Source organism: Pinus tabuliformis, chromosome J (genome assembly GCF_031772625.1).
Source record: "Pinus tabuliformis cultivar Carrire ecotype Pingquan chromosome J, CPIR1, whole genome shotgun sequence".
Lineage (NCBI taxonomy): Eukaryota > Viridiplantae > Streptophyta > Pinopsida > Pinales > Pinaceae > Pinus > Pinus tabuliformis.
Genome location: NC_142295.1, coordinates 1,201,193,637 through 1,201,205,389, shown reverse-complemented (window position 1 = coordinate 1,201,205,389; position 11,753 = coordinate 1,201,193,637). Strand labels below are relative to the sequence as shown.

At 40.0% G+C, this 11,753-nt stretch overlaps 1 protein-coding gene across 1 annotated transcript; it reads right to left on the bottom strand.

The window, feature by feature from the left end:
- Positions 1 to 253: 253 nt before the first annotated feature.
- On the bottom strand, positions 254 to 3,826 carry LOC149231438 (uncharacterized). Its single transcript, XM_089381638.1, has one exon. It carries the CDS (start codon positions 3,824 to 3,826, stop codon positions 254 to 256), a length of 3,573 nt encoding a protein of 1,190 aa, XP_089237764.1.
- Positions 3,827 to 11,753: the final 7,927 nt, after the last annotated feature.

The following is an 11,753-nucleotide window of genomic DNA, read 5'->3' as shown; positions in this document are numbered from 1 at the left end:
ATATATATATATATATATTTTGACAGAAATGGTTAGTTTGATATATTGATTTTCCGCAGAACTGCCTCATTTCAGGTTACAATAAAATAGGTAGAACTCAGTTTTCTCCTCGGATAGGAACCAGATGGCTTCCCCCCTAGTGAGCCTGCGAATTCTGTAGACTATATTTCGATTGATCTTCTCTATCTTTCCTGATTTACAGATACAAACAAACTGCTCCAATAAAAGACAGTAAAACATTTTAAACTAACAGTCAAGGGATAGGATCCCAACCTTCGTCTTCATCTCTTAGCAGGACTCCGAGTGGGAGGAGAGCCGCTTTGTTGGCTTCAACATCAGCTTCTTTATTATTGTCTCTCTTTACATGAAGGAATTCCAGGTTCTGAAAGGAATTTATCAGGGTTCTAATTCTGCTCATCAATCTTGATAGCCTTAAATCAGTAGGAAAAGAGTTGTCCACTATGATCTTTATGATGGACTGGGAGTCCCCAAATACAGTTGCCTCTTTGATACCCAGAGAAGTGAGCTGTTTGAGACCCTGGAAGAGAGCCAGAGCTTCGGCTTGAATGCTTGTATTGAAGCCCACTCCCCAGGCAAATCTTAATTCAGTTCTGCCCTCTGCACTTTTGATTACTCCACCTGCACCGGATATACCAGGATTACCTTTTGCTGCCCCGTCAAAAAAGAGAGTGTTTCTTTCCTTCTTGATGCAAAACTCAGAGAAGTCTACAGCCTCAAGTCGAATTTGCCATTTTTTTTGAGAGGGAAGTCTAGCAATATCAATGAATTGGAGGTCAAGGTAAGCGCCCCATACAGCTTCTTGACCGCTTAGTTCTGCCCCGTCAAGCTGATCACCCAAACAATCTCTAAGATGGCTTTTGATTTTTACCCATATAATCTTGAGATCGCTTTTCTTGTCTCTGAATATTCTCTGATTTCTTTCCAACCATATATGCCAGCAGATTAATTTAGGGAGGGCGAGCCAGGCTTCTTTGATGTGGGCGTTTTGAGGAGAGCCACCTTGGTACCTTAACTTCCAATTTGCAAACAAATCGGCACAACGGTTTGGCAGGGCGAAGTCTACGCTCCACGGTCTTAAGGCTTCAGTCCAAAGTTCAGTAGCAAACTTACAGCGGAGCATTAGATGGGAGGCGTTTTCCTCATCGACCCCACATAACGAGCATCGGGATGGCCCTATGTAGCCTCTTCTTCGAAGCTTGTCATCCGTCAAGATTCTTTGGTGGCATAAAAGCCAACAGAAAGAGTCTATTTTTGGAATCGTTGTCCGAGACCATATTCCTTGCCAAGGCTTCGGATCGGGGGGAACATGGGGATGCAGAGAGAGCTGACTGTATCCTTGCGCAACTGTGTAGCACCCAGGGGTCGGACCCCATCCCCGGGTATCAGGCTTCCTGTTGTTCATTGGAGCGTTGCTTGATAAGAAGGAACGGAAGGTGGCGAAGTCGCTGGAAAGATTATGGGGCACCTCAAGATTAATCCACCTTTGCCATTTGCCATTCTCCCAGTGAGATATATCCCATAGAGTTTTGAGACCCGCTCTGTCCATCCAATCTCTCAACATAACCAGAGAGAGATCTTCAGAGAGGGGGTCACTACCCATGATACGGTCGTCCCAGATGTTGATGTGCTTACCATTTCCAGGAATCCGGTGCGCGTGGAGATTAATCAAGGGGGAAGCTTTGATGCACAATTTGTGAACCATCGTTCCGGATATTGGTTTGGGATTGTCTAGGCAGCGAATTCTCTGCCCACAGAAGTATTTTTTCCACATCGCTAACTGAGCCCAACCCGGATTTGGGGAAATTATCCTCCATAGTAACTTTGCACCCAATGCAATGTTTTGCTTACTGATGTTCTTGAAATTGAGGCCTCCTTCCATTCTGGGCAAGGAGATTGTGTCCCAATTTAATAGAGGAATTTTTTTTTCATTAGCTTTGCCGCCTTTCCAGAAGAAATTCCTAATGTAATCCTCCATTTTCCTCATGATGCCAATAGGGGCCATCATGACTGCAGATTGGTATATGGGAAGACTGTTCAAGACAGCTTTGACCAGCACTGTCTTGCCAGCCAGATTGAGCCAATTGAAGCCCCAGGAATGGATTTTGAGCTTAAATTTTTCCAACAACGGCAACCAATCTTTGCTGAGGGCCCTTTTTTGGAAAACAGGGAGCCCCAAATACTTGAAAGAGGACCAAGAAGAGGAGGCTGCGAAGCCAAAACAGCTGGAGATAGCTTGAAGGGATCTGGCAGAAGAATTCCAACAGTAGATGTGACATTTGCCTTTGTTGAGTCTGCTTCCTGAGTCTTCACAGTAAGCATCCAACACTTCTTTGAAATGTTTAGCCATGGTCAAGGAGGCAGCACCCAGCAGAAGGGAGTCATCCGCAAATAGCGCATGATTTATATTTTTGACACCTCTTGCGATGTTCAATCCCATTATTTCTTGATCAGTCTGCTTTTTGTTTAGAAGGAAGCTAAGAACAGAAGCTTGGAGGACAAAGAGCAAGGGGGAGAGGGGACACCCTTGTCTCAGCCCTCTAGAGGCTTTGAAGAAGTCAGTAGCCCTCCCATTCACCAAAGGGGCAATCCAGGGCTCACTAATACATGCCTTAATCCAGTTGATGAATTTGAGACCAAAACCAAATTTGTGGAGGACGTCGAACAGGAATCTATGTCTCACCCTGTCAAAGGCGCTTTCAAGGTCTAGTTTGATAACCATTCCTTTCTCTTTCCGGTTCAAGCTTGAATGAATCGCCTCTTGGACCAGAATAAAATTGTCCACAATCTGTCTTCCCTGAATAAAGCCTCCCTGGTTCTCGGGGATGATGTTAGGAAGGATGATTTTCAGTCTGTTTGCAATCACTTTTGTTATCAGCTTATAGCCTATATTGCAGAGGGAAATAGGGCGAAATCTGGAGAAGGAGTTGGCGCCTTTTTCCTTAGGGATAAGGGCCAGGAAAGCCGAGTTGGTGCTTCCCCCAATTTTCTGACAAGCTTGAGATTTCCGGACCATTCTGCATAAATCTTTTTCCACTATCTGCCAACAGTTCTGCAAGAATCTGGCAGTAAAGCCATCTGGGCCCGGGGCCTTATCTGGCTCCATTGCAAAGAGAGCGGTTTTTATTTCATTGTTGGTGACTTCTGCTTCCAAAAACTGCTTCTTTCTGGTAGTAATCAGAGAGGGTACCTCGTCCACTAAAGTTGATGCGAGCCCCAGTCCCTCTTCTTCATTATACAAATTTTTGAAGTGGAGGAAGGCAGCCTTTTTTATACTTTGTATGTCTCTGTGATTTATATTCTCTTCCTTGATTTCTGAGATGGAGTTGAAACTTTTTCGGGCTTGGGCTTGCTTGTGAAAGAAGGAGGAATTTCTATCTCCAGCCTTGAGCCAAAGCCTGCGGGATTTAATCCTCCAATACTCTTCCTCGGCCAGACTTGCCTTGAGAAATTTTCCTTGAAGTTCGACTTCCTTATCTAGAGTTTCTTTTGTGATTTCTTCATTTTCCGAATTCAGATGATGAATCTCAAGACATTCTTGGATCTTTTTCCTTTCCACTGCTGGGTTAGGAAGGGATTTAACCCAAGATTTCAATGCAGCTTTCACTCTCCTGAGCTTTTCCTCCCAAACAAAGAAGGCAGAGCCATTGACTGGTTGCTTCCAAGTATATTTTACTAATTGCATGAAGGAATCTTCTTTAACCCAAAGGGGACTGAATCTAAAGGGGATAGGGCCTTGATCCATATGAGCCAGAAGATCAAGTTTAATGGGTCTGTGGTCAGATACACTGCATGGGAGAATATGCATTCTAGAGTCTAATCCAAGAAAAGTATTTTGAACAAAAAAACGATCTAACCTTGCAGCGATCTGTCCTGGGCCGAGTCTTTTATTGGACCAGGGGTATTTGCCCGACGAAGTTTTTATGTCAATCAAGTCCTAGTCCTGAAGCAGGTCCTCAACCCATTCTTGCGCCGGATCCCTTACAATGCTTCCTCCATGCTTTTCAGCTAGAGAAAGGGTAAGATTAAGGTCCCCTGCTATGATGACATTCCTTAAATCTTTCGAATCTGCCATACTTCTGATGGATTCCCAGCAGCTCTTTTTCTCACCTATGTTGGATGGAACATACACATTGAAGGGGCAGAGAGTCTCATCTGAGTTGACATGTTGCAGCTTAGAGAGCAGCCAATGGGTGTTGGCGACCTCTTTGATCTTTGAAAATTTGTTTGCATTCCATAGGGTGCCCAGGCCTCCTGACGCACCACGGGCTGAAACAACTTGCCCTTCACTTCTCTTCCATAGATTTCTGGCGATATGGAGGAAGGCCTTGTCCTCCATTTTAGTCTCCTGGATGAGGAGTATATCAGGAGATTCAGTTCTTATCAGGCTTTTGACGGCTTCTTCTTTTATTCTACTCCCCATACCCCTATAGTTCCAGGAGACGATCTTCATCACTTGATTTTTGAATGGAGAGCTCCTTTAGAGCTCTGAGACTGGTTTCTGGTCATCTTCGGAGTTTTTTCCAAGAGTTTCTCGAGGGTTGGTTGGCTTCCTTGAAGTTTGTCTTTATAAGTCTCCTGTTCTCTTTTTTCACGGGCAGATTTTCGGCCTCTCAATGATCTTCTAGCCGAAGTTTGCGAATCCCCTATTTCACCTTCTTCTTCTGAATCCTCCGATCCTTGCACTTCCTCAACCTCTTCTGTGGGTATCTCTTTCGGTCTTTTTGTATTAGCTTCAACTTGCTTTGATCCCGAGGGGGGCTCTATGTGAGGCGATACTTCATTATGAATCTCTATTTCTTGAGGATCTTTTGATGCTGAGCTTAACAACGTGTATTTGTTTCCTTGTTCTTCCATGGGGGGAGATTGAGACCCAGTGCCTGCCTGGGGGGCTTTGCCATTTTTATTTCCGGTTCTAGGGACTTTATGAGCGGGTTTGGTCCTTTTGACCTGTGTCCATCCTTCCTCCTTGCTTTTCTCCCCTTCACTATTCTTTGGACAACCTCTAGCAAAGTGGCCATAGACATGGCATTTTCTGCACTTAAACGGAAGCTGCTCATAGTCTAGCTTTTGGAGATGCATCCAATTTCCAACCTTTATCTTTATTGCCTCGAGAAAACCCACCTCAAGATCCACTTCAACGCAGATTCGAGCGCAGTCGTATTGGTCTTTGTTGTTAGCTCGATCAATGAACTTGCCCAATGTGTTTCCGATGTGTTTAAGAGACTCCCAGTTCCAACAGTGCATTGGCAGGTTGGGCAATCTAACCCACACAGGGACGGCTGTGGGGATGTCAACTTCTGGATCAAAATCAGGCGTCCACTTGTTGAGATATAGCCCTTGAGGGCTGTTGGGACTCAGAAATGTCATATTTTCATCCACCTTTTTCTTCACTATTCCTTACATTTCATCATCCCATTAACCTTTTATCATATCATTTTCATAAATACATTTGGGTTTCACCTTCTTATTTTCCATTTTATTCATTTTTGTATTACAAGTGCATTTATGATTAAATATTAGAAAATATACATATTTTTATATATATCTCAAGAATATGTGAGTTTTGTGATGTGTAGGAAATATGTGAAGAATTAATATCTCCTCGACCATATTAAGGAGATAATTATGCAAGCCTGTTCCTAAGGAGAAAATCATGGAGAATTTGGTTGGCATATCTTATCCTATTCCTAAGGAGCAAATCATGGAGGATTTGGTTGGCATATCTTATCCTATTCTTGAGGAGAAAATCATGGAGGATTTGGTTGGCATATCTTATCCAATTCCTAGGAGAAGATCATGGAGGATTTGGTTGGCATATCTTATCCAAGATATGTGAAAGATTTATGGAGGATTCAAAGGGATCATATTTTGTAATAATGGGAAAGTAGTTAAAAATGCTTGAGAGATTTGTGGGATCATATTTTGTAATAATGGGAAAGTAGATTAGTGGATGATCATTATGAGTTTGTTACTCATCCCATTGTATAAATAAGAGTACAATCTCCTCCATTTGTAATCTGGAAGTTTTTGTAATCTTAGAATTTTGGAGTAAAGGATCATACTTCAATTTTGCTTCTACATCTGAGTCTCCATTGAAGTGGTGTGCTTGTGGAGTTATGGAGGGCCCCCATGGCCTCACTTGCATGCTTATTTGTTTATAATTTACTTTATGTTTTTGTTTAATTTCAGCTTTCAAGTTTTATTAAATGTTCTAATATTGGAAGGATCTTATTTGAAAGTGTTTTTGTAAAAGAACCATAAGATCTCATACAATGATTAGATCTAGGTTTACTTCATTTCCTCTTTTAAGTTCTAATTAGATGATCTAATTTGGAAGAGATCTTGTAGAATATGTTCTTGTAAGAGAATCATAGATCTCAAACAATTGTTAGATCTAGGCTTGATTAGTTATTGAAAGAGATCTTAATGAATATGTTCCTGTAAGGGGACTTTAAGATCTTGGACAAATTAGGAATCTTTCTAGATCTATATATTTTAGATAAGCACTTCTAAGTTTACCTTCTCGGGTTGACATTAAATTAAACTCTAATTTGCATCCGCATTTTAGACCACACATTTTGGCGCCGTTGTCGGGGAAGTGCAACTAGAAGGATTTAGTAATTGTTTTTATGCATTTGTTTTTATGGACTAATTTGTGGAACTTGGTGACAGCAGGTTCGTAAAGGAGTTCAAAGTTTGGAGCATTTTTATTTTCGTACATAGTTATTTTAAATTTAGTTTTTATTTTAAACCCCCCATTTCTCACTAATCCATCTACGGATGATGAATTTGACAATGTTGAACAGGTACTTCTTGGAGAGCAAGGACAATAACCTTGAGCCAACTCTAAGACAGGATTCTCACATACTTGCAAAACATAATGTAAAATTTTTAAATCTTGATGTGAGCATGTTCGAATTTTTAGTCCGTAGATGGCTTCACTGGAAGCATGCTTTTACTTAGAAAATAAAACATCTTTTAAGATAATATAGAATAGATTAGAAAAATAAATGAGATCTCATTAGAAGTCATTAGAAGTCGTTATCATTAGAAGTGTTTAGTTTTGTTTTCCAAAAATAAATCATCATGAATAAAAAAAAATGCTTCATCTTTGCATTTCTATGTCTTGTTTCTGTATCACAGGTGAGCCAGGAGCCTAATTATCGGAAAGATTTGTCTTCCGAGAGTCTAAATGCTCCCACGACATTGCAGAAAGAGTGTAGATAATGCAAGGTTTTGTCGCAGATCTTAATTGTGTTTTTTTTTTGTCGTAGATTTTAATAATGTTTTATCCATCCACGCTAACCTGCATAAATAAAAATAAAAATAAAATCAAGAGATTAGTATGCTCTCTTCCCGCGCTTCGTGCGATCTGGAAGATCAGAAAATCTATTGATTTATTTCAAATAAAAATACTCTTGCTGGAGAACTAATCTGCAATGCGACAATAAAGAATTTTGTGAATGAGTGAAAAATCATCTTAATTTTTTTTTAGATAAAACTTAGTCTTTTTAAATTTTTTTTTTTTTTTAAATAATAAAAAATAAAAAATAAAAAATTCCCACATACATATATATATATATATATATATTATTTAAAAAAAAATTGATTTTTTAATTTTGTTATTAAAAAAAAATTGACTTTCATTCTTTTGTTTTTTATATATAAAATAAAAAAAAAAAAAAAAAAAAAAAATAATAATAATAATAAAAAAAAAATTTCACAAAATTCATGCAGGTTTGAAAAAAAAAATGGAACACTTGGAAACAAATTTTGAGGATCGATTTATCAAACATTTGGAGGATTCTATAAATGATGATTATCTTGTTTCAATAGCTTCAAGTTGGCATAACATATTTCTGTTGAATGCTTTTATATCACATACTAATATGCAGACCACAAAATATCTTTCTAATGCCAATCTTTTTGCCAAGCATATTTCATCTGACCCAAACAGGGAGTATTACTTTTCATGGTTATTTTAAGAATGGATTGATTTTAATATCATGATTAAGTCAATTTCAACACTTTGATTGTCCTTAATATGTTTTATTTGGTATGAAATTTTTGCGTAAGAATCATGAAGGAAATGACCATTTCTTCTTGAACACACTTATGTTTTCTTTCTGCCAAGTTTTTTTTACAGGTTACAGGATAATCAAGTGATCATAAGGAGATTACATTGTGATGACAATTGGTCTTCCAAAGACTCAATTCATGAAAAATTCTAAAGGCAAATCCAACTCCACAACCACTACCTTGCACCTCCCTTTTTGAAGCAGATTTTGAATTCCACCAATTGTAAATCCATAAAGTATGACATTTCCATATCCATTTTTCACAGCAAGAGTTCATCTTCATACACCATGCATTTCTTTACATCCATTTTTGGACGCTTGAAGGAGCTAATTCTTCACTGCACATATCATGACATTTTCCACTACACAACAATTCTTTTGCGTCATGATTACTTCCTTTTGAATAAAAGTCATTCCCTTTCCATGATTACATTGCCTTGTTTTCCTCTCCATGCTGATCCACACTGCTTGTCCATGAGTTCTTTCCATTTATAGTCCTACCAAATCTTTTTGTACAAACTCGCGTTGACTGATGTGGGATTCCTTAAGGCCCACCTTTCAACAAGTCTTGCCCCATCGACATCAGCACCTTATCTGGGAAATAGACTAGAGTTCTTTTTGAGTACCTAGAGGCTTGCATGCCTTAATGGCAAGTTCTCTCGCTTACGATCATGGGAATACATCAATGTCCCTTGATCTTCAGATCTTGCAAGTGGCTCGACCTCAACACATCCATTCACACTTCGCAAAATGTACTCGGGTACCTTGGCACTCATTGACATCAATGGTGAGTTGCCTTGCATTAGTTAATGGCATACATCAATGGCCGGTAATCCAATGATTTTTATTCATGCTCGACATCAACACATTCTTTCGCATGATTAGAATTGTACCAAGAAGTTTAGTAGCAGGTGAAGACTATACACTTTTTCACGACTCCCTCAGCAGTTACAGCAACATGAATTCTTATCTATGAGAGTACCACAGTTTCACTTTCCGCATTTATCTTTTCCATGATTCAGCATCAGCAGTTCAGATTCCTTCATTTCCCAGGATCTAGTAACAACAACATCAGTCACATTTTCCTGATCCAGCAGTAGCAGCAGCAGCTACATTCCTCTTGCATAGTTCATCATTCTTGGGTAAGTAGAGGTATGTTGTTTTCTAATTGGTGAGCTCCAGTATTGTAGCAATAATGCTACAACTCCTGGGGCTTCCTGTCTCTTAATTTTATCAACCCGGTAGTTCGTACAAACTTGGAAGCGGCGGTGCTATATGCACAAGTACTAGCTCTTGTCGCAGCTGTCACTTGGTCAGCTGGCACAAGTCTGCTAGGGCTCAAGCCAACTTCTATAGGCTCTCAGAAGAAGCTTGCTAATTGATGGACGAAAGCTAATCTCAAAGGAAAGCTACTTTACTTGACAAAAATGAACTGAAAGCAAATCAAAGCATGTAAACCTAAGAAACCCTAATTCTACCAACTAGTCCTACTGATGCAAGAATGAGAATGTAAACTACGAGAAGAGATGCCATTACTTCTAGGAAGGTAAAATGCATGTGTCTACGTTATCACTATCTGAAGAAAACATCTTTTTGTATTTTTGACTAAGTTGTTGAAATTAGCATGCATGTGCTTCTAACTAGTTTTCTACTGTGCAGGGATGGATCAAGGGATGAAATGCTTTGGGAAAGGTTGGGATGGTACAGAGAGGGTCTAAGGGATACCTGACATTCTCTCTGAGAGTTTCATAAAGTTTGGATGACATGCAACTGTGTTTATGAACTTCTACAGGAAGTCTGCAGGGGTTTCTATAGGATAGTCCTGTAGGTCTTCTACAGGATGTTCTGTAATTCTTCTACAGGATGTGCTGTAAGTGGAAGTTCGATGATGGATGGTTGATGGAAGATGCATGGATGGTTATGGAGGTAGGATGGGGGTCTGAAGTGATCCAGGAGCTGATGGATGGAGTGGTGAGATGATGTGGAAGGCTGACTTGGATTGAAGGTAGTTGAGACAACAATGGAGAAGAAGGTAAGGTTACTTGGCAAAAGAGAAGATGGGAGATGAGGGAACAGACTTGGTGATGGAGGAGCTGATCTGAACGAGGCTCAGATGAATAAGGAGGTGATGAAGATGATAGAGATGCCCTGCACAATGCTCATTTAAACGAATCAATGAATTCTTGCAAACAAACCAAGTCCTAGCTAACTTAATCTAATTGTCAATGAAATAAATGAACAACAGCTTTGTTTGGAAAGAGAACCATGTACTTCACGTGAGAAAGAGCATTCCAAAAGATCTAAATGCATAACAAACTCCTACCAATTGATTCTAAGCATAAAAAGCTACGTTACCCATCAAAACCAACTACCATAACAAAGCAAGATCTAAAGAGCAGATTTTTATTTCAAGAACGCAGCAAACACATAAAGATACACAAGGGAGGTACTGGGCGCTTGAGATGGGCCCAACCCCAAGAGCTACAGTCCCCCATGAAAGATTTAGAGCTGGTGCAAAGCTGGATCCATCTTTATTAATCAAGAAATGAAAAGTACATCAAAACTGTCCATAAGGAGAGCTTGAGAATGAGCTGAAAGCAAAGCTAATCCATGGCCTAAAATTCAAACTACAAGCTAGCTAACTAATGGCTAAAACAAAATGACTAACTAGCTACAAAAATGACTACCAACTAGCTAACCCAAATGAGGCCCCAAGCCTTCTTATTTATACAATTTGAGGACCCAACAGTCCTCCTAAAAGTTAGGGACTTGGCTGCCCAAGACTTGTAGTTAACAACAGTCCAACTTGACTTGCTTGGCTGCCCTTGAGCTCATTGATTTGGTGGCCTTTGAACTCCGAGCTGATGGTGGAGAATTCGAGGTAAGTGTCCATAAATGAGGGGGACACCTTCCTACAAATCCTCTAGCTTGTTCTCCCACGAATTTGGCTGCCAAGTGCTCATTAAGACCTTCAATTTTGTCTCCAAGTTGACCAACAAGGCTACACAAAGCACCCATTAGACTTGTTGGCATAATGACTAACCAAATTCACTCTATTAACATAAAAATAATAAAAAACATGCAATAAACAAATGGGAATGGTGGATTAAGTCAAATTAGGAAGTTGAATGAGCCCAAATAATTGTACATTGTTGGGGCTCATCATCACCCCCCTACTGAAAGTGTTGCTCATCCTTTGCAACCAAATCTCTCCCCTTGTCTTTGATGGCCTTGGTGACTTTCTTGGCTAGCATTTCGGCCGATTTCTCCTCTGGCTTCCCTCTTTCCAAACTTCCTGTAGAAACTGTTCTGTCTTCCTGTAGAAACAGACTCTGTCTTCCTGTAGAAACAGACCTGTAGCTGAGTTTTGGCTTGCTTGGCTGAGGGTGCCTTCTCCTCGACCTGTGTTGTGGTTGCCTTGGGTGTGTCCCCACTTGTTTTGACATTTTTAATCTTCTCTGCTCTCTTTTGCAATCTTTTTTCGAGGTGTTTGTGCCATTGTTCCTCCCACAATTCTAGGCTTAGCAATTTGGCCCATTTCTCCTTTTCCTCTCTGTTTCTTCCTTCTTTTTTCTTGCTTTTCCTCTTGCTTTCCTTGTGATGGTTTCACTGTGATGGTTTACCCTAGGTTTCCTTTCCCTTAGCTTTCTGACC